At 35.7% G+C, this 24771-nt stretch overlaps 1 protein-coding gene across 1 annotated transcript in view; it reads right to left on the bottom strand.

Moving 5' to 3' along the window:
• The window catches only part of FAM13A (family with sequence similarity 13 member A), a gene marked incomplete at both ends in the record, with an annotated part of 225394 nt that overhangs the window by 179219 nt on the left and 21404 nt on the right, over window positions 1-24771 (bottom strand). Inside the window, 1 exon segment of the mRNA XM_084234137.1 lies at window positions 9097-9274. Coding sequence (XP_084090263.1) covers window positions 9097-9274 — 178 coding nt within the window.

Here is a 24771-nt window from a genome sequence, read left to right as displayed (position 1 = left end):
ACTTTGGTATCAATCATCAACGTATGACCACTAAGCCCAGTTATTCTCTAGACAGATACTCTCCAGAGAAGAGTTCACACATTTAAAAAACACTGCATCACATGGATGGCATAAAAGACCTGCAAATCATCTACTTCATCCTTTTTCATATCAGCATCAACCTAAAATGTACTGCCTGAGAGTACAATGGAAAGCAATCACTGCTCTTTGCAATTTAACAAAGTAAGTTATTATTTCACAAAAGAAAAAAAAATACTAAATTACACTGTATATATAAATACTATTGGTTGCAAATCTTATATGTTGCAAGTAAGCAACTTATTTGTTAGGCACTTACTTGCAGATTTAAGGTTAGTCTACTGCCACCTCAAGTGAGACCAAGACAGAAAAAAATCCTTTTTATTACATTTGTTTGAAAAACAAAAACTTGAAAGCATTATTACGAACACTAACCAAAGTAATAAAGTTTACCCTTCACACAGAATATTGGAATAATACAATGTATGGTTCATATAAATTTATAAACCATCATGATTCCTGAAAACATATAAAGCAAACATCTATTGGAGAATTTGCAATATCACCTTCGATATGTATGTTTAAGTACTTATGTATTTCAAACTCATACTCTTAATTGATAATATCAGGACAATCGAGTTTAGCTTACTATTGAACTGAATTATATGAAATTATAATAGCTGTCATTTTGAACTATTAGTTCAATCTAGTATTTTTATACATCTGACCATGGGACAAGGATAGAACTCTTTCTCTACCACTCTGACTGTTTTGTTATTGTTCTTTAAAAAAGCAGTTGATTATTCTCCTGCCAAATTCAGATTTTCAATTGGAACAGAACAAATGACAATTTGTTCACTAAAAAAAAAAAATGACAATTTGTACACTTCAGTTTTTATCCATCAATATAACAATTATGCTTACGGATTTACTATGAGGAACAAATAATTTTACACTTATGTATATACACAGAATTTAATATACACAAATCTGTCCTCTTCTGGCTACGCACAAATAAAAAATGATATAAACTAAAGGATTTAAATAATGGGAAAATTTTATAATTCAATTGTTTTACCAAAAAACCCAGGACTTAAAAGGTGTATAAATTAAGACTGATAAATTTTTTAAAACAATATATACATGAGGAAATCTAGAAGGAAATAGATAAAAAATAAGTTATCTTTAATAAGTGGTTGATTTTTACTATATGCAATTTTACCTATTTTTTCAAGCTTCCACAGTTTTAGAAAACAAAATGGAATGGGAGAGTGTCACTTTATTAAATAAATAACTCAGTATTAACTATTGCAAATAAACCTGATTAAACCTAAAAGGTCAATGGGAATTTTTAAAACTAGAAGGGTTTTTTTTTTTTTTTTTGAGACCACATACATATAACTAGCCAGAAAAATCCTAAAAAATTATTAAATGGAAGAATACCACTTAAGGCATTAAAATATAAAGGGTATGAAACTAGCACTAAATAAGCAGACAGATTTAGGTAGTATAACAGAGTTCAGAGAAGACCAAAATATGTTTAAGAATTTGAAATAATGTTAAAAGTGACATTTTGAATTACTTGGTAAAGTATGAATTATCCCCTAGACCTTACTTGGTTAGCAGGCTAATTATTTCAGTGAAAAATTATGTACTTCAGTCACACCTTATTCCAAACCAAATTTCACTAGAACTCAGTACCTAAATAATAAAAAATTACAAATACACTAAAATGAAATGAGAAATTTAATAGCTCTTTATTCCCTATCATATATTTTCTAAAGACATCAACTTTCCCATCATTTTTCAACTTTTTCATCTTTAGTCAACATTAAATATTAAAATATAAACTGTAAAAATGTTGAGACAATGTAAGTAAATGTCCTTACAACCTTGGGGTAGAAGGCCTTTGTAAGCTTATCATCAAACACAACACAAATTGATACACAGGATTAATAAAATTTTTAAGCTTCATTATAGTAAAAAGAATGATGAGATTCAAAATTAAATCATGAGTTGTTAAAAAAAGTTTGTTATACATAACACTAGATAAAAAGTTGTACTACAAAAGGATATTTTGCAACTTGTTTTCTTAAAAGAGCATCAACTTAGAAAAACATGATAGTATAAAAAGGCAATTTACAATAAAAAATACATAGGGAAAATAGGCTTACAAATATGTTAAACTTGATAGTAATCAAAACTTAAAAAGAATATTCACCTATTATGTTGTCAAATGTGAAAAAGAATGCTAACACTGGACCGGAGAGGGTCTGGGACGGGGATATACTTAGACTGCTTGTTGTTCACAGCATGAACTGGCACAACCTTTTAATGAAGAAAAATATTGGATGATATGAATACTCTTTGACTAGGCAAGTCTACTTCTAAAAGTACATCCAAAGAAAATAATTAGTGAAGTGTGAAAAATGTATGTTCAAGAATAGTGCCTGCAATGCTGTTTACAGGGAAACATTTACAGAGTAGTGATTAAGAGCTTGGAGCTGAGGAGCCAGGCTGTCTGGATTCAGAATCCTGGCTCTACTCTCTTAGCCATGTGACCTTGAGCAAGTTAAACTTTCCGTGCTTCAGTTTCTTCATGTGTAAAATAGAGATAATAATAGTTCCCGCCTTATAAGGGTTTTAAGGATAAAATAAGCAAATAAATGAAAAGCACCCAGAACACTGCCAGAAACTTAGTCAGCATGCAATAAATATTATTTATTATTATTCTGGCCAAAAAAAAATTATAAATGCCATTGGAGGGATGGCATAAATAAAGGAGATTGATCAAAAGATCAAAATGCTATGCTGTCATTACCAATAATGGATGTAGAATTATTTTTATAAATATGGAAAAATACCATGATAAACATTAAATTTTATTTTTATTTTTTATTTATTTATTTATATATATTTTACATCATTGTTCATTTTTGTACAATGTTTGCTTTTTTTTAAGATTTTTTTTTTATTTATTTATACAAGCACTGGGTACAGTCAGAAGAGCGGGAGGGTGAGAGAATTCACCAGAGCCAGAGCGGGGAGCAGAACAGGCAGAAGACGAAGTACACTGCTGAGGGGAGCAGCGGGCGGCAGGAGAGATCTGCGCACCATGTGGGACCCTCCACCGGTGGCCAGGGAGCAGCCGGGGATCAAACCAGCGCTGCAGAGGCTGCGGGTAGCTTTGCAACTCAGTGCTCAACCGCTGCGCCACTGGGGAGGCCTTAAACATTAAATTTTAAATAGAGATTGTAAAGCAGTAGTAATTTATTATGCAATCTCTAATTAAACAAAATATAAATAAGAACATGAGCATGCAGAAAAATGACTATGGAATCACACAAGCCAAAATGTGAACAGTGATTGAAAATGGATAGAATTATAGATGACTTTTATTTTCATCTTCATATAGTCATAATTTGGTTGGCAAACGTTGATTTAAAATGAGCATAGGTCACTAGTGTAATTAAAAAGTGAACTTACACCCTTTTGAAAATAAAGGCAACCACAAAACTGATGCTCAGTTAATAGTGACAGCAGGGTTGATAGCAGAGAAGTACAGGCAATGGTGTCACGACTGGTACAGGTTGAAGCAGAGAGAGGCATATTTTCCAATCTTCTATTCTTTAATATGCCAAAAACGTGTATGGAGTGTGGGAATAATACAATTATGTTACCAATTAAGTGAAGAACCTTTTTTAATAACTAGATATATGCTAACAGTTTATAAATATATGGATAGTGATCTATGAATAAATATATGAACCTAGATGATGCCTTAATTTTTCCTAAATTTTCAACTTGTTAAAATTTTTTAACTGTCTACACTCTTCAATCCAAATTACTAATTTCCCCAAAGTAACATCTGGGCTGCAAACCAAACAAAGCTGCTTAGTAGAAGTTAGCAGATAAAGTGACAGCAACATGGTAGGCTTATCTGGTTACACATCCTGTTTGTGTCTACAAATCTAGCTGATCTCATCTAACACTTACTAATGTTGCCCAAATACCTAATTATACACAGACACACGATGATCATGCAACTACAGGTCACAAGTTAAAGATACGGTACCATTAACTTACTTTTCTGCAAGAGATGAAAGAAAACGATATAAAAATCTTTATGATGCCAGGAAGCAAAAATACAGTATCTTGAATATAAGCATATGTGGAAGGCCTTATCATTCAAAGTCCAAAATTCACATTCCAACTCATGACAAGAAGTGATACAACAATATTGAGAGTGATATGACAAAATGAGGAAAAATAGAGTTCTGAATTTGTCTACTAGGGGGAAAAAAATATTCAGCAAGGAAGGAAAATGCCTGATAGGAAAATGGGCAGAAGGCACTAACAAACACATTAAAAGCAAATGTGTCTTTACCATAAAGATGCTCAACTTCATTCATAAAAACAGTAAATGCAAATTAAGATTATGTTAGCAGCAGTAATGGACAATCTGAAAATAAAATTAAGAAAACATTATATTTAGAATATAGCATCCAAGAGTATTTATGAATAGATTTAACAAAAAAGGTGTAGAACTTGTGCTCTGAAAACTAAAACATTGTTGAAAGAAATTAGACATAAGTACATGGATTGAAATGGATTTGCTGGATAAAACTGAAAGATTTAATACTACTAAGATGACAACACTCCCCAAACGGATCTACAGATTCAACAAATTTCATCAAAAATACCAGCTACAGATTCAACAGAATTTCATCAAAAATACCAACTAGTTGTTTTTGCAGAGATTGACAAGCTGATCCTAATATTTCTACATCAAGAACATCAGTAACAAAAAAAGTAGATATACAGGATCTCACAAAAATTAAAAACTTTTGTGCCTAAAAGGACATAAAATGAAAAGTGACTAACAGAAATGTGGAAAAACATTTGCAAATCTTATGTCTAGAACAGACTTAAACCAATTATATAAAAGAATTTTTCAACTTAACAATAGAGACAAATCACCCAATTAAAAAATGATCAGAGGATCTGAACAAGTACTTCTCCAAAGAAACACAAATAGCTAATAAACACATGAATAAGTATGAGTGCCATTAGTGATCAGGCAAACAAAATCAAGTATAACACTACGGAGATTCCAAAATTCCTCTTAAACGAAAGGTGCAATAGAAAAATGGAGGAGGGGGCCTCCCCTGGTGGCGCAGCAGTTTAGTGCTGGGCTGCAAAGCTGCCCACAGCCTCTGCAGCGCTGGTTTGATCCTTCCATCCTCTGCTGCCGGGCGAGGGTCCCACATGGCGCGCAGACCTCTCCTGCTGCGCCCGCTGCTCCCCTCAGCAGTGTATTTTGTCAGTCTGCCTTCTCTGCACCCTGCTCTGGCTCTGATGAATTCTCTCACCCTCCCGCGCTTCTGACTGTATCCAGTGCTTGTATAAATAAATAAATCAATCTTAAAAAAAAAAAAAAAAGAAAGAAAGAAAAATGGAGAAGGACAGGAAGGAGCCATTATAAGTCCTCAAACAAACTCCTATGTTTGGGAAGTTAATATGTCACAAAGTTGGCACTATTAAATTAGCATGGAGATTCATTCTCTCAATGAAGTTTGGCAACAGTTAGCTATCTATCTGAGGAAAAATTAAACTGGTTCCATACATGATATATACAACAACAGAGATAAAGTAAAAAACCATATCATTAAAAACTTGTAAAGGTAGCAAAAGGATATTTACATTGCACTACCTAAATGATATTATTAAGCAAGAAATATTATTTAGAATATTAAGGAAGACATAAATCCCCAAAAGTAAAAAGACTTGACACATTTAAGTAAACATTAAGACATTAAAAATTAATATTATAAAAATTATAAAGCTAAAAGGTAAATACATAAAAAGACAACACTTTTACAATTTTTATACCAGACAAAAGATTACTTTCTAGAAGACTGAAAGAACGCCTACAAAGCAATGAGTCAAAAAATAAAATTAAAAACTAGTCCAAAATATGAAGAAGGGGTACAGAGAACTACAAACAGCAATGCCTGCCCACTAAAATCTAAAATCTACACTTAATTTTACAAGTAGGTATCATATTTGTCCACTAGATCAAAAAGAATTTACATTATTTTACAAAACTCAGCAATACAAGGCTACAGGGAGATGGGGGGGCAGTGGAAAACATGAATTGTTACAGCCCTCTGAAAGCTCCAACATGTTAATTTTGAAATGTATAAATCCCTCAAACAATTTCCCTTCTAGGTTATCTATTCAAAAGCAACAGTTGCAGGGCCTCCCTGGTGGTGCAAGGGGTTAAACACCACACTGTGAGGCAACGCGCAGCCTCCACAGTACAAGTTCGATCCCGGCTGGCCAAGGAGAAACCCACATGGCAGACCTCTCCTGTCTCGCCCACTGCTCCCCTAAGCAGTGTGTTTCCATCAATCTGCCTGTTCTGTTCCCCACTCTGTCTCTGGTGAGTCCTCTCACCCCCTGCATCTCTGGCCTGTACCCCAGCTCTAGTATGCATAAATAAATAAATCTTTAAAAAAAAACAAAGCAAAAGCAACAGTTGCAGCTACAGATGTACATGGTCACAGTCAGGATGTTCACTGCAACTCCCTTTTAATATAAAAAGATGACAACCTTTGCTCATTAGTAGAGGGAAATTCATGAATTGGATAACTTAAGACAAATTCACAGTAGTCAATAGTTAAAAAGATTGAGGTATATACATACACTGACATAAAACGTTACAGTGCTAGCAAAAAAACTATCAAAGATTCACAATATACACTCTATGGTCCCATCAAATTTAAAAATAGATTAATGACTGTTCAGAAAGAAGGATAGAAGAATATATACTTATTAATTTTACCTCTAGGAGGAGAGGTTGGAATGGAGGGACTACAAGAGGAGTTTTAATTTTTATTCTATATATCTCTATATTCTTTATTGTACAATAATAACATTACCCAATCATCTAAATTAACAAACTTGAAACTGGAAAGAGATGCTGAAAACCTGGTAATTAAGTGTCACCTAAGAAGCCCAATATTCAGAACACCAAGAGTCAACATCAAGTTGTCCTGTGAACAAAAGAAGTCTGAATTGCTCAGATCCACTTATACATTTTTTTTTTTCTATCTGTGGGCTTTGCATTCACAGATTCAACCAAACACTTTTGAGTCCACAAATGCAGTACCTTTGTTTACAGAAGGCTGACTAGGATTCATATGCGGCTTTTCCACTGCATGGAGGAATTGCTTTGTTCAAGAGTTAATTGTTCAAGAGTCAAATGTATCATTGGTGTATTTCCTTCCATTTTGTATAAATATGCATGGCATAGCCAACATAATTTTCTATCTAAAATTTATTTTCTTTTAAAAATTAACATTATTTCATGAGAATTTCACCTTGTTAGAAACATATCAGTGTGAATGTACTTAATGCCATCTAATTATACACTTAAAACTGTTTAAAACTGTAAATTTCATGCTATGAATATTTTACCACAATAAAAACTAAGCTAAATTAACTAATAGTGGCTACAATAAGAGCTTATTGCTTATTTGGTATTTTGATTGACTAATTGAAGCAGGTTTCCAGAAATTCCAGATCAAGCTTAGTTCAAAAAGACAGAATGAAGTATGGATCTGTGCGTTATTAAATAAGCATTCTATATGCAAATTCATTTCACCCCCTCTTTAATCCAATTTCAGTATTTCTGAGCAGTTTTCTATTTGCCCCTTCTTTTCTTCCATGTAGATCACCAAATAAAGAACAAATACAGATTCTGAATAAGATAAAAATGGGTAGGAACATGCATTTTGAGATCTGTATTCATGCGACCCTATCATGTCCTACAAGATGGTGTTATTTAAAATATAAATCTCTAAGGTTCCAATGGGTATAGCTATTAATGTAGAACTTTTCTCCATAGTAGATGGCGAATGTTCTGGAACTCTGCATTCACTATTCGCCAGAGTTTATATATAGACAGTGGTTCTGAAGTTTGTAATATTACTATAGTTCCTGGTAGCTGAATGAGTCTTGTAGACTAATGGAATGGAAAAGTTAAAAAAAAAAAAAAAACTTGCTGAGAATTTCTGAGAGCTTTTATAGGATGAGTGTTATTCTTCCCTCGCTCTTTCCTTTCCCGGCTCTCTCCTTCCCCCTCTCTCCTCTCTATCTCCTCATAACTAGAGGATATGTTTGATATCAGTGGGGATTGACAACAGAATTAAAAAGAAAGTCCCTGAATTACAAAATCATGTTTTACATATAAACAATTAAAGAATTTAAAGGAATAACAAAATAAATTAAGCTTTATAAGAGTTCTAGTGGTTGCTGGTATAGATAACCCACAAAAAAAGGCTAGTTTATTTCTAATCTATTTCTAGAAAATGTAGATAAAGTTGCATTTTTGTTACTGACATATTTGCTTGTAATTTGTCTACTAGCAATGATTTAAATTTTATCTCTATTTAAAAAAACACTGCATCATACCCCTTCCTTTCTGTTAAAGTTCAGATTGGACTTTTTTAAATGCCCATTTAGTGAAAGGAAAACTTATTTCTATAATTTCAAATAAAGTAGTTTGAAATATTTCAAACTATGATTTCATAAGAGGATATACCCTCTTTCTTTTAAAACTGGGATGAGGGCCTCCCCGTTGGCGCAGCGGTTGAGTGCTGGGCTGTGAAGCTGTCCGCAGCCTCTGCAGTGCAGGTTCATTACTCAGCCACCCGGCGAGGGTCCCACATGGCCCGCAGACCTCTCCTGGCCCCCACTGCTCCCCTCAGCAGTGTATTTCATCAGTCTGCCTGCTCTGCTCTCCCCTCTGGCTCTGGTGAATTTTCTCACCCTCCCGCGCTTCTGACTGTACCCAGTGCTTGTATAAATAAATAAATAAATCTTTAAAAATAAATAAATAAATAAAACTGGGATGAAAAATAAGGTGAATGCCCAATAGCAAGACAGAACTTCTCCAACATAAACTGATTGACTTTTCAACCTGAAATATGCTTCTGCATAACTGTAATTTCAGGCAGTAGTAAAGGAAAAGGGCTATGTGATGATATTAACAGTAAAATCCCACTAACTTACTGAAAGCAATTTGGCCCAAACACGGTGGCAAGATTATCAACATTCATGCGATTCTGCACATGGTGCTCAGCTACTTTGGCCAAGAACTGGCACAGGTACTTGAGGAGAGAGTAGTGGGTTTCCGGCAGCTCTCTTAGTAAATCTCGTAAGCTACTCTCCTGATTATCATTTCTGTCATCTGGAAAGAAAAAGAATAAAAAATGCTCTCAGGCATATTTCACAGTAATAACAAAAACATACAGGTATAATAAAATTTAACATTTGATTCAGAAAATAATTCCTGAAGGATGAGATAGGCAGTTTGTCTATTTGATCCTTAAGCATCTGACTTTTTTTATGTCAAAGAACTTCTTATTTAAGGCATTCTGAAAATCATGACATCTATTTGTATATAAAATGGGCTCATATTTTAATTTTGTGTTTTCTTGTCCAAAATTAACATACCTTTTAATCCATGGAAGAAACTTCCATTTTATTTTTGTGTTCACATTTGTTAAAAACAAGAATATTTGGTTAAATAAAATTTAATACAAGGGACCTGCCTGGGTCATCCTATGTGATACTAAGTGATCAGAAATCTATACATAGAGAAAACTGAAGAAAACTTTAAATTTCCATATAGTTTTTAAACTCTCTTATGTGTCATAGTTGAGAATTTGTATGCTTCATACAAAAGCATAATAAGCTCATACATAGTGAGAAATATTAGATGAGCCAAGCTTCACAGGCAGATATATGAAAAGTTTTCTTCAATTCTCAAGGATTTGTTTCATCAATATTTAGATTGCTAATTTAACTAATTCTGTATACCACTTTAGAGTAGAGGAAAATACACATCTTTCATAGCAAATACTTTATGGGAATAATCATAAACCATCCTTTAGACAGTTGTGTAGGAGAATAAAAACTTAATTCAGTTATAACAGACAGATTAGATTTCTGGATTCCTGACTTTAGGTAAATCAACTGCTTTAGTCAAATGAATTAAAAGACACTGAGGCAAACGAGATGCACTAGGAGAAATTAGTCTTACAAATGCATGGATAACATGATGTAACTATAGGAAGTGGAAACAGACAAAATACACAGGAAGTCACATAAAGTGCCTCTGAGAGAACAATGCATGTAAGAAGCCAGGCTGGGTGTAACCTCCCAGGGTTAGGATGCTGGTTCTATGCTTACTACATGTGTGAGCTCAGACTCTTTACTAAACTCTATTTCCTCATACATAAATGAAAATGTTACCTACATCACAGGATTTCGATGATGATGAAATGAGCTGACAATTGTACAGTGCTAAGAACAGAGTGGTTGACACATGCTAGTGTTTTGAATTTTTTAAATAGACAAAATAACTTATCTTTTTTTTTAAAGATTTATTTATTTTTATACAAGAACTGGGGTACAGGCCAGATGTATGGGAGGGTGAGAGGATTCACTGGAGACAGAGAGGGGAACAGAACAGGTAGACTGATGAAATAAACTGCTGAGGGGAACAGTGGGCATAACAGGAGAGGTCTGCTGCGCCAAGTGGGATTCGCGCTGGTTGGATGGGATCGAACCCGCGCTGCAGAGGCTGCAGCTTCACAGTGTGGCGCTCAACCACCTGCGCCACCAAAGAGGCCCCGAAAAATAACTTATCTTTATTAATTGGGTTTTATGAATGCAATGAGGTTTTATTTTTTTAAAAGATTTATTTATTTATGCATACAAGAGCTGGGGTACAGGCCAGAGTTGGGGGGGGGTGAGAGGATCCACCAGAGACAGAGTGGAGAACAGAACAGGCAGACTGACTGAAATACATTGCTGAGGGGAGCAGTGGGCGAGATAGGAGAGGTCTGCCTCACCATGTGGGTATCTCCCTGGCTGGCTGGGGATGGAACTCGTTGCTGCAGAGGCTATGGATTGCTTCATAGTGCGGTGCTTAACCCCTTGCACCACCAGGGACACCCCGAGTGCAATAAGGTTTTAATGAAATGCCTTCTTAATGACTCCATTTCACATATTGAATATTAGAGCCATTGATGTTGTCCAAAACAGCAATGTCAAGAATATGTAGATTTCAATCTGAGCTAGAACTGTTTTCAATAATATCTATTTATGATTAGAATAGGTAATTCTTTTTTTTTTTTTTAAGATTTATTTATACAGGGCCTCCCTTGGTGGTGCAGTGGTTGAGCACTGGGCTGTGAAGCTGCCCACAGCCTCTGTAGCGCTGGTTCGATCCATGGCCCCTGACGAGGGTCTCACATGGCGTGACAGACCTCTCCTGCCATGCCCGCTGCTCCCCTCAGCAGTGTATTTCATCAGTCTGCCTGTTCTGCTCTCCGCTCTGGCTCTGGTGAATTCTCTCACCCTCCTGTGCTTCTGGCTGTATCCAGTGCTTGTATAAATAAATAAATCAATCTTTAAAAAAAAAAAGATTTATTTATACATACAAGAACAGGGGTACAGGCCAGAGTTTTGGGGGGTGAGGGGATTCACCAGAGACAGAGTGGGGAACAGAACAGGCAGATCGACTGAAACACACTGCTCAGGGGAGCAGTGGGCGAGTCAGGAGAGGTCTGTTGCATCATGTGGGTTACCTCCCTGACCGGGGATCAAACTTGTACTGTAGTGGCTGTGATGAGCTTCATAGGTTGTGTCACCCTTTGCACCACCAGAGAGGCCCCAGAATAGTTATTTCTTAATGAACACAATATGATCCAATTAATTATACAACAATTTGGATGAAACAGATATCTTGATAGTATAACTTTTTCATACTAACTTCAATTACTTTGAGAAAAACAGAAATCATTTTCAAATACTTGGTGATACATCAAAACATGTGGCACTGCATCATGATATTTACTGGCACTGACAGCTAAGAAATGTAGATAATTCATTCTGAAGTGTTTAAAAATAATTGAAGACTACCCATTTCTCATACTCCGCCTCCCATTTGTCCAGTACCAACTCTTGGTGCTGTTGCTGTTGGCACTGCCCAGCCTTGCCTTCAGATCGCTGCTGCTGGCTGCTGCGGTGCTGCCTCAGCAGCACCACCTGTGACTACCTCTGGCAGCCACCTGGAGTTGGCTCCTGGTCCACCACTTGCCAGTGTGCCACCAGCTCTGGGCTGTCGTCAACGGGCCAATGCCATGTTGCACAAGCAGCTTTTGGTTTTGTACTACTAGATGTGCAACCACTCCCTGGTGTAGGACTACTGGCCATTTGTGGCCTTAGAAACACTTCTTTTTTTCAATTCTCCCTGTTAATAAACCCCATTGTTTATTAACCCTTCACCTGAATTGCCTCTTGCAACTGTAAGCACATGGGTGAGGACCCTTGAACCATGACCTTCCCCAGGTTTTGCATGGTTCCAAGGTTATATTCAGAGTCTAAATTTAGCAAAATAACATTTAGTATTTTATGGCATGAAGAGGAAAAAAAAACACCATGTTCTTAAAAAGCAAGTAATTAACAAAAAATAACTTGTGCTCTCTTTCTACCGAAAAGCATTTCCATTTGCTATGTTGGAAGATGAATCTATAGATTCACTCACTAGCTGAGTATATGAACTACACAGTGGTTCTCACAGCAGCAGCACATATTTGAACTTTAATCTTTGTTCATATATAATGACAGTGCAATAAAAACCTGAATTAATATGACATTCCTCATCACCTTGTGTCATATTGATTATCTAAAAACATACTGAGAATCTGCCAACTTTCACTGTTTTCAGAAAAATGTGGTAAATGCCACCATCGCTGTCAGCTTGCAGCAATGCTACAGACAAGATTTCCTATACAAGAAGAATAATTGCTTAGCACCTTTAGAGGTTTGCACGAGAATATTGAGCACAGAACCTAGTGGACAAGTTTTGGAGCAAATGTACCTAAAAAGATGCCTTTTGATGTTTACAAGAAAGAAAACTTGGAATAATTGTTGCTTGCATTATTTTTGAATTGCTTTCTATATTTTGACTATATATCTCTCTCAACAGCTCTCTCGTGTTATAAAGAGTTAGCAATGCTGTTATTTTTAGGTATTTTCAGTCAGAATATATACTTATCACATACTATGTGTAATGTTTATCACGTGTTTTCTACATGGCTGACATTCTCTAACACTAAGGAAGAAGCATGAACAAAACAAGTTCTTGTGAAACATTCTAGGTGGGGAGACAGAGAGCAATCTGTGAAGTGGGGACACAAATGTATAAACAAATGTAAAACAGGAGAAGGGGGAGTAAAGCAGAGTGTTGCAGAACAATGGGATGTCAGAGAAGGCCATTAATGTGTTTACCTTACTAGTGTCAGGAAAGGTGCCTCTGACATGCAGCAACTGAACAGAGTGCTGAAGGGAATGAAGAATATTCTGTTCCTAGCAGAGGAAATACCAAGTGCCAAGACCCTGGGCAACCTTGGGTCTGGGACCAAGTGGTGGCGTGGAGAGTGGGAGCATGACAGGAAATGAAATCAGGCAGCAGTGAGGGAGAGGCAGGTAGGTCATTCAGCACTACAACAAATCATGACCTTATTTATTTTTTTTCCCAAGTGAGTGTTCTGAGCTGTGGGGAAACTTAAAAGTGCCTCTCTGGCCACTGTGCTGTCTAGATTATAGGGGGCAGAGTTGAAAGCAGGGAGACAAGTAAGGAGGCTATCATGACAGTCCAGAAAAGAAAGAATATAGTCTGGACCAGTTCAGAGAGGTGAGCTGATAAGACATGAGTAGATTCTGGATGTTGTTTGGATGTATCGTGTTTGTTTTACACATGAAAGTTATTTTATATATGAAATAACATGTAAGGAAAACATAGTCATTCATTAGTTATTGAGTGACTATTCCATGCCAGGCACAATTCTACACATTTGGGATCCATCAGGAAACAAAGGAAAGAGAAATCCTTGCCTTCACGGAGCATCTCTTCTAGTGAGAGAGACATAACATAATAGACATTATAAAAATAGTAACTAGGCTGGGGGGATTGGGAGTGCACAGTCAGGGTGAGGGGTGGTGACTGCAATAATAAAGAAGAATTCAGGAGGCCTCGTTGATAATATATATATATTTAAAGGTTTATTTATTTATGTATACAAGAACTGGGGTACAGGCCAGATGTGTGGCAGGTGAGAGGATTCACCAGAGACAGAGTGGGGAGCAGAACAATCAGATCTACTGAAATACACTGCTGAGGGGAGCAGCAGGCAAGACAGGAGAGGTCTGCTGCACCATGTTTAGCTCCCTGGCCAGGGATCGAACTCTTGCTGCAGAGGCTGCGGATAGCTTCATAGGTTGCATCTTAACCCCTTGGGCCACCAGAGAGGCCCTCATTGATGATATATTTGATGTCTGTAGTCGGTTATAATAAAAGCTCACAAACTGGCAAAGGTAAACTCTTCTAGAGTTTGTGGTTTAGTTTTAAATATCTTTTAAATCCCCTCAATGCCTTGAATATAAAAATGTGATTTAAAGAGTTTGAATAGATTGATATACTTTTAAGACATACAGATAGTAAGAAAGACAAGAGTATAGGAATAAAGAAACATCTATATTTCAAATATGCCTTAAATGTGGACTAATTTAGGCCATTTACAGAACTAACTGAGTTGGAGTTTATGTAGGACTAAGATTACAGTGAGTATTTCAATGGTAAGAAAGGGTTGTTTGGTGATCAGAAGGCAGGCTGCTCAGCAATGAAGCTCCACAGAAGAGCCTCAGAATAGAAAGGAAATGCATCTCTGCAGAAGTATGAAGCCATTTTAACTGGTTTAAACTGTAGTTACTTCTAGAATTAAATTGGAACAAAAATTAGAATGATACAGTTCATGAGTCTGAAAGACTTAAGAAAACTTTGCAGATGGAATAATGGTTAATATTAAAACAATCATCATATTCCTTAACATCTTTTCCTATAATTAGAACAAACTTTCTCCGTTTGTGCAAAGTGCCAGTTTAAATTATTTGAGTGTTCTTGAAAGCTTTTATTTGTTGTTGGCTAACTTTGATCCATTTCTCAATTCTAAAACATAAACATAAAACTAGCACAGAACACATTTTGTACAGGTAAAACACTGGCACTTAAAGAAGATTGTATCATAAAAAATTTTGTTCCAGATTAAGCAGTAAACATTGAGACACGTGACAAGTTTTTGATCTCATTAAAAAAAGATTATGATAACAGGCAGCAATGCTGGGCCTCTATCAGGGATTGCCCCTAATTCTAAAGTGGATATTCATCCTAGTGCTTGTCATGTGCTTTGGCTTTTCAATGGTCAAGAAATTATCTATGTTATGTCTCAGGGAGAAAAAAAATAAAACAACTGGCAAAATGCTAATCTCTACAATGATATGTCTCAGAGCCACAAGAAAGCCAGTCATTAAACAGAACCAAAATAGTCAGCTTCGTGGCGCCAGATATATTGAAGTAGCATATCATTTCCTCATTAAGCGTCACAAAAGGATTTATAAAAACCTGCTAATGTATTAGATAGAACAATGAGCTGTTGCTAACTTTGAAGATGAAACGAGGTCACAAGCCTGAGAACATGAATAGCCTTTGGATGCTGAGAAACCAGCAAGGAAACAGGGTCTTTGGGCTTACTATAAGGTGAACTGCAAACTCCAGCAACCTGAATGAGCCTGCACACAGATTCTCCTCCTGAGCCTGCTCCAGGAACCCAGATTGAGGCACCTTGATTTTGCCTAGGAGATTTGTAGTAGTGAAACCATTTGAGCCTATAATCTTCTCACCTTTAGAACACTGACATATTATATTCATGCTGTTAAGCCACTAAATTTGTTGCAATCTGCTAGTTAGAGACAACTAGATTGAAACAGAGAGATGAGTTGACTTGTACAGTCACACAGCTACCAACTAGTTGAGCTGCAATTTAGATATGGCACTCTGGCTTCAAAGCATATGATTTGATCACATTCTAACATAGTTAACTGTTATTATAATTACAGAGTACCTAACACACTATCTCATATATGTAAATATTTTATAAGGGTTTCTTAAATCAATAAATAAACAAGTGAACCTGGGAAATAGGGGGAGGGTGTGGAAATCTTAATTTATTTATAAATTACAGCTTCACAGTTCTTGGAGTCTATGTGGATGAACAACATTTTAATAAAGACCTACAAAAATGTCTGGGCACAGATATTTTATAAAATATATGACAATAAACAGAACAAGTTTATTATTAGCATTCTTTGTAAATCTGTGCACACAGAACAGGAAAAATGATCATAAAATGCCAGCTACAGTAGGGTAGACTGGATTCTACCTCTAATTTCATTCCCCAGGAATGGAGTTACTTCTTTAGCATAACAAGAAGCTTATGCACATAGTTACATCTTATAATTAATGGAACCAGTATTTTTTTTTCTTTTTTCATTGAGTAACACTAGTTTACATTGTTGTTTGTGTTTTAGAAGTATAAGATAACCAGCTTTCAGGGTCTGTTACCACACTGCACCCACCAACAAAACACCATAGCTCATTGTGCTTCCTCCCACTGTCTTCAGCCCTCCTCCTCCTCCTCCAGTAGCTTCAGTTCTAGAATCAGTTTTCTAGGTTTAGCTCTTAGTTTGGTTTTATCTGACCCTTTGTTTGGTTTTCCTATTGGAATTATTATTTTTCTAGGTAAAAGAAGAGGTTACATTTTTACAGCTTTCATAATCCTTGCTCATGACAAAGTCCTCAAAGATTTCATACAGATTTCTCAAAGGGCAGAATGATAAAGTGACTAATAAAAATTAATAAATTACAGTCTATTCTTAGATGTTATTAATGAAACTACAAATCTTATCAGTTTGATTAGATTCTGTGAGATGCAGAGGTATGTTTATGACCAATTTCGTTAATGTCAATACTAATACTCCTGCTCCCAGAATGAACCTGCAGGTTAAAGCAATAACAAAGACCTCAGAAAAAACAAAGTAGTAGGTTCACGCTTTACATTTCAGTCTTCCTTAACAAAAAAAACCTAACTCCTGACGATACATAAATAGGTCATGATATTAAGTAGTAGTGGGCACTTACAGAGTGCTCAATGCTTGTCAGTGGAGTCCAATAGCATAAATAAAAACATAAAAAACATGTAAAATATTTTCTCTAAATTTCAAAACCTGGAACTCTGTCTAGGTTAGAGGTTAGACACAAGAATTTAACAGGCAAAGAACCAATATCCAAGAAATACCCAGTGCACACAACAACGGGAAAAGCAATCATACCACACAGGAGTGCCCCACAATATAATATGCTAATCTTAAACAATACTGTCAATACGCAGCTAATAAACCTGACTCTCCTGCATAACCAGAGTGCTATATTAAATGGGCAAAGTACAGTAAATATGTAGCTTCAGTGGAAAGCATATTACTCCCATCCCTGCCCCTCTGATACCTGAAAGTTGGTATCCTGTGAGTTCAATCATCAAACCCAGAACCATTTAAGCTTATCGTGGATGTCTCTTCTTAAGTTTTCAAATTATTTATGGACTCATCATAAAAGCTGATTATGACCGAGGGTCCAGCAAAATAGGTCTTCAGAACACAGCTTAAAAGATTTAGGGAAGGGCCTCCCTGGTGGTCCAAGGAGTTAAGCATCGATCTATGAAGCAATCCGCAGCCTCTGTAGCACGAGTTCGATCTCTGGCCGGCCAGGGAGTAACCCATATGGTGTAGTAGACCTCTCCTGTCTCGCCTGCTGCTCCCCTCAGCAGTGTATTTCAGTCAGTCTGCCTGCTCTGCTCCCCACTCTGTCTCTGGTGAACTTCCCCAACCCCCGCCCTGCATCTCTGGACTGTACTTCAGCTCTTATATGCATAAATAAATAAATCTTAAAAAAAAAAGAGTTTGGGAAGAATTACAGGTGGCAAGAAAGCCAATCATTTGGCATCTATTCAAACTGATATTCTTTACACAAATTTTCAGTGTTTATTTTATGTTGGTGATTTTCTATTAATAGAAGCTGTATACTTTTTACATATAACATTTATTGGTTGTTCTCTCTTTTCCTCTTTCAGCTCAATTCAAGTAAGATGCTTCTCAGATGAAAGCATTAATAAAAAGTGAAGAATTTACTGAGGATTTATTTAGCTCACAAACAATCCATTCCCAAAACCCCCAACAGACATTATATTTTTGGTCTTGGGATAACTAGATCTCACTCATTCCTCTTCAAGCCCATAAGTCTTTCTACTGCTACAAAATCCCATTCTCTGTACTATGAGAAGGATTAAGACAAAGAACACAGACAATAACAGTTATTGGTAATGATGGAGAGTAAGAAAGATTCTCTCATTACTTTAGGAATGTAAAATAGTGCAATTACTTTCTAAAGTGGTTACTTAAGATGCGAAACATAATGACATCATATGACCAAGCAATTCCACTCCCAGGAAGATATTTTAGACAAAAGAAAACATACCCATACAGAATCTTATATATGTGTACAACAGCATTATTTGTAACAACCAATGGTAGAAACCACCCAGATATTTATCAATGGATAAATTAAAAGTGTCACATTCATATAACAGAATATTAGCCATGCATAAAAAGGACTGATGTATTGATACATGTTCCAACATGGATGAACCTGAACTTAGGAAAGAAGCCAATAACACACACACAAAACATATATTGTGATTCTACATATTTATTTATTTCTATATATGATCTCCATAATAGGCAAATCTCTATGGACAGAACAAAGATTAGTGCTTGCCTAGGCTGACAGGTGTGAAGGGCATAGAGGGAGAAAGGAGTAGGGAGTGTCTGCTAATGGAAAGAATATTTTTGAAAAAAGAAAAGTATTTTAAAATTAGACAGTAGTAATGGTTTTATTCGGAATTACTAAAAGTCACTTAATTGTATACTGGAAAAGGCTCAGTATTGTGGTGTGTAAGTTATATCTCAATAAAGCTATTATAAGGAATTTCCATTGGCTTTAAAATCAATTGGGGGAAGAAAAGTAGGAGACCTTTTGTTAAGGATAAGTTCATTTACTTTTCCTTCTAATATCTCACTAAAATGAAAATAAAAAGAACTTTGAATAGGTATGGCCATCAAGGATAAAGAGAACAGTTTAAAAGACAGACAACAAAAGATGACAGATTTCATTTACAAGCACATATACTCATGCAACTTAGAGACTAGGTGTTCTAATGCAAAATAACTTTCCTCAGTTTTGCACTCTATCCAGTATGCATGTAAACTCAGTGTCAAAGGCCATTATACAGAAAATAAAGATACACACACACACACACACACACACATGTATTTAGCAACCAAAGATCATCAGTTATCAGGATCTATAGTCCTAGATTGTAGGGGGCTTATAAACACAAGTCAGGTTGGTTTTTCCTGTCACATGGACCTGATGTGAGTGGAACCAACTAGAATGTCATCAGAAGTATGGAGTCATGTGTGGGAAACCTGGGATTCCTGGCACTACATGTCCTAGTGACTTCAGTGTAGGTATCACACATCTGACTGGCACCTTGGGCAGCTATACAGAAGGCAGCTCTTTAGTTTAGTTCTGAGTTTTGATCTTTATCTAGAAAAAGAGTTTACACACTTGTCATTGTTTATAGAAAACCTTAGAGATACAGACTGAATGGAAAGGACTTAACTGTGGAGTTTAATGTAATGATTCTATTTATCACAGAAACATAAATTTCTGAGGTTGAATAATTTCAAATGAAAAAGAACTTCCTATAAGAAGTAACTAACTTAGGGAAGGAAATCTGTCACATGCTTACTATGGAATTCACAGTATCCATGGAATGATGACTAAATAAGCAGCATTATATACAACATTTGCACAGTGCTTTATAGTTTCAAATTAGCTAGGTAAAACAACTCAGCCAACTTCCATCAAGACAAGACCTATTATTACAAACAGTGTAGATAAAAGACTTAAACTTACCTAGAGAATTCCTCATATGAAGAAGAAAAGCTGAACTTAAGGGCAAGTCAGCTAATTACATTAGATTTCTTAAAAACTAGGCATTCTAGTGATTAAATTATCTTATTATTATGGTCGTTTTTAAATGAAAAACAGTTCCTGTTTCAATTATCAAATGTTCATAAGCCAAAATTCACAGGCACTTAACTTTCATATATTGTTTGCACAGCTGCTATTATAGTAGAGGAGGGAAAAAGGCAAGGGAGAATGGATATTTAAAAAGATGGATTGATCACTTACATTTACTTAAGCTTCTTCCCAAGACTCTCCAGTAATGGCAGCAAAATAATATTTAAAGTGTTTAAGCAACAAAGGGCAAAAAAGAACAGCAAAGAAGACAGAAGTAGATGAGATTTCAAACATATTTGGAAATAAATACAACTGAGTGAAAACAAGCAGACTGTTTGAAAACCTGTTAGGCTCCAGGGAACCCTTCACCAATCCCCTAGCAAGCAGGGGAGCACGCTGTCAGACAGGAGAGAACAGATTCTTGGAGGCCTAAGATCACTAATGGCTAGAGAGAAGAACAGAGCTGGAAAGGTGAGGATTCATGTGAATTTTCTCAGAAGGGCAGGTAAGTTCATTTCCAACCTCCTGCTCACTCTTGTTCTTAAGGAACTCAATGGCTGATGAGAAAAACATGTCCACATATGTCAGTATGTGAACATGTCAATGAAATAGCTTGATTTCCTCTAACTATCCCCATTATTTAATCCTCCCAATACCTGTAAGCAAGTCCCCTGTGTCGCCCTCATCCCACAAACACAATGATATTCTTAAATCACAAGAGCTGAAAGTCATTATATGTTTGCATTGAGGAATACAAAAAGAAATCTCACAAAGGATACACAGGAAAAAGAAGAAAACAAAACAAATCCCCAAAGCCTTGCTAGTATCCTAGCAAAGATAAGAATTAATAGAACACTATAAAAATATAAGGCTTTGAAAAAGAAACAGTTGAAATATTTGGAATTTTAAAAATATACAAACTAAAACTTAAAAAAAAAACAAGGCTGGAAAGTTGAGGAAATTCTGTAAAATTAAAAAGAATGAAAAGACATTTAAAGGTACAATATAAGAAAGCTAATATAGGAAAATTTCTGAGACCAAAAGTCAGTATTTTTAGACTGGAGACTTACTAAGTTCTGAACACAATGGATGATGAAAGACTCCAGGAAATAGCAGGCCGGGGAGACAGGGACAGGCCCTCGGGGTGATGGAAACAACCCATCAAGCAGAGATGGAAGAAAAAGGGCAAAATGGGGATCTCCCCCAAATAAAGAACTGATGAAGTATTTGATTATTTTGGATTTGCTGGAGCAGTTTGAAAAAACTATAGCCAGGTTTATAAAAAATTAGGTCAGTGAAAACATGAGACAATAACATTGGGCAATTCAACTCACACATACACACAAACCTCACAGTCATAACAAATCAAATATTAATTATAAATTATTGTATAAGTGCGATATAACAACATTGGAAGAAATCATTTCCAGTAAGTGACTATGTACCAGCTAACACCATCTATGCTATAAAGACATAATGTCTGAAAGTAAGAAATCAAGATATAGCATTTTATTATCAAGTGGGAATAAGTATCAAAACAGCTAAAGAAGTAAAAATTGATCTCATTTGGGAAATAACTGAGGTCTTCTAAAGTGTGCAGAGATTTACCTGTTTTCTTTTAAAATCTTTCAACTGTATTTAATTTTTCTATAAAACTATAAGCATGTATTAGCTTGAGAGAAATATTTCCTTAAAGGAAAATATGTCCAAAGCAATGAAGATGAGGAATTTTATTGAGGGTAATAAAAATACTTAGGACGTATTTCAGTGTTTGATTAGTAATTTTAATGTTTACAATTGTTTACACCCCTCCAGCACTCATATAATGCTCAGTGTTATGATCCTGTGCTTGTGTTTTCCAAACACCTTTGTTCATGTAATCCTCTCCTGAAGCATGCACCACCTCTGGGAATTCCACCAGTGCTGCAAAGCCTAATAAAACCTTCCTCTTTCATAAGACCCTCTGATCATGTGACTTTAAAAACAAGCATACCTGTGTCCCATCTTTAGAGGTGATGACTTGATCACACACTACAGACACACACTATAGTATGACTTGATCTCTGGGAATTTCCAAAGCTCCCAGGTCATTCTAAGGGCTGCCATAGTTGAAAAGCACTACTAGTTTAACATTTGTTCACTATTTATTATCTGACTGGCATTGTTCTAAGTGCTTTATATAGTTGAACTCAAGAGCCATAATAAGCTCAGGAAGTAGACACTATCATAATCTCCACTTAACAGTTAGGGAAACAACCTGTGGTGATTTAAAAGTGTTTACAAAGTATGACACTTCTTCCTCTAAAATGTGGCACCTAATTCTCCTCTCCTCAAATACAGACCAGATTGATCACTTGCTCCTAATGAACAGAATGTGTAACAAATGAAGGCTAGGGACTAGGTCATAGAGAGGATTTTTATAGTTTTTACCTCTCTCACATTACTTTTGTACCTTCAAGTATTGGCTATTACTCCAAAATAATATAAAATTTAGTTGCTTAATTTTCTCAGTTTCTCTGGGTTAGGAATTCCAGTGTGATTTATCCAGGCAGTAAGGATACAAGATCTCTCAGGAAATTGCTGTCAGGAGATTGGCAAGGGCTGCAGTCCTCAAAGTCTTCACTGCACCAGAGGATATGTTTCCAATGTGGGTCCTTCACATAGCTGGCAACTTAGTACTGGCTCTTAGTGAGAGGCATTTGATCTTTTCTATGCAGGCCTCTCCAGAGAGCTGCTTGCTAACTTCTCACAATGATTTCCCTCTCTTGACTTCTATTACTTTTACTAATAGACCAATTGAATTGAAATCAATGAATTGTATTCTGAGGTATCTATCAAAAGAACACAGAAGCAGTTATCCAAAGGGAAACATGCATTCCCATGTTCACTGCAGCACTATTTACAATATCCAAGTTATGAAAACAAAATAGGTACCCAAATACAGATGAGTGGATCAGGAAGAGGTGCTTTATATACACAAGGGAATACTACAGGTTGTCAATAAAGATAAACTGTTGCCATGTGCAGCAACATGGATGAAACTGGAAGAGAGTGTGCTAGGAGGGAAAAAGATGAAAACAGGATGACTTTACTTACATGTGGAATATAGAGAAACTGTTTACAAAGAGTCACATTAATGCCAAACTAAGAACTAAATCTACACAGCTGACTATAGAATTGAGGCTACTAGCAAGGGAGTGGAAGGAACAAAAACAAAGTCAGGAGGAAGCACAATGGACTATGGTGGTGGACTACGGGTATTTTGGTGGTGGGGTGATCTTATACTAGAAGAGGGGGGATCCTAAACTTCTAAAATACAAACAACAATGTATGCCAATGTGATCTCAATTAAAGAAAATCTGTATATTTCTACTAAAAATGGTAAATTTTATATATACATACTTTGCCACAACTAAAAAAAATTCTACTACCAACTATTTATGGAGTATAGGTTCATTAGCCCACGATCTACATATTTCCCCCAGTGTTCTGCACTCATTATTTGTCCATTAAAACACTAACATGGCATTGCCTATATTGTTTCTGTGAGTTTTTTTCTTAAAAAAATTATTGCTGGTAGATAAATATTAATTCCTTAGCCTAACATTCAAGACCCCAGTCTTAGCCTACATTTGTGATTATACTTTTTGCTCATCTCCTATTGTATGGACATCTCTCTCAGACAATTTCTGTCTTATGCAGATATATTACCCTATGCAGATATACTGGTTTGCCAAAAAAAAAAAAAAAAAAAAAAAAACCAACAACAAAAACTCAAGCTTTAGATGCCAGGCAAGTGTAAGGTTATAAAAATTATAAATATTTGTTATAAAAGTGAAAGAATCTAAAGGGTGTGGAAGTGATGATCTATAGCAGCAAGGATGCTGGTGGGCAGTGTTTAGATGATTCTTAGTGGTAGTCTGGTTTAGCATCAATATCTGCAAAAATACTTAGCTGGGGTTCCAGAATTTCATCCTATAAAGCATGGAAGAGAAATTTTGACTAAAAAAAAATTTAAGCATATTTGATTATGAGATAGCTTGCTCTTTACACAAGATATAATTTGAAGTTCAGGCCCTAACAGCATTAAAAGAAAAAGGAATCTGGCATAGAGTTGCAACAGAATTAAAATAATAATAATAATAATAATAAAGAAAGCAAGGTAGACTTTACTAAGGAAATCATATCAAAACAAATTCATATCAATTTTAGTTTACGAAGGTAATGAGACTGCTTTTAATAAGTTTGTTACCCTCAACTTTTGGTGATCAGTTGCTGGGAGAATACCACATATGGATAAACCAATAGAAGTACAATCCATTTTTAAATTTTTCTATCAGAATTATTAAAGAGAGAAGTTTATCATATAAAGTTTACATAATCCGACAACTAAAATATAATATTTTATTGCTTCACTTAACAACTAACATAAGTAGTAGGTAGTCTATTAGCACTTTATAGAGTGTCTCAGATTTAGCCCCAGGGGTTTTTAATGAATGAAAGAATAATACTAATAAAACAAATATTACTTTCTCTGCTTCATTCAGAATTTACTAGTATATAATTACATATCTCTAGAGGATGGCTATAAAACAGACTCAATTTTACAATGATACTGCCTATTTTTTAATATGTGTATC

This window comes from Talpa europaea, assembly GCF_964194135.1.
Source record: "Talpa europaea genome assembly, chromosome: 5".
Classification (NCBI taxonomy): domain Eukaryota; kingdom Metazoa; phylum Chordata; class Mammalia; order Eulipotyphla; family Talpidae; genus Talpa; species Talpa europaea.
Note: the sequence above shows the minus strand (reverse complement) of the source record. Positions and strands in the feature narration are given on the sequence as shown.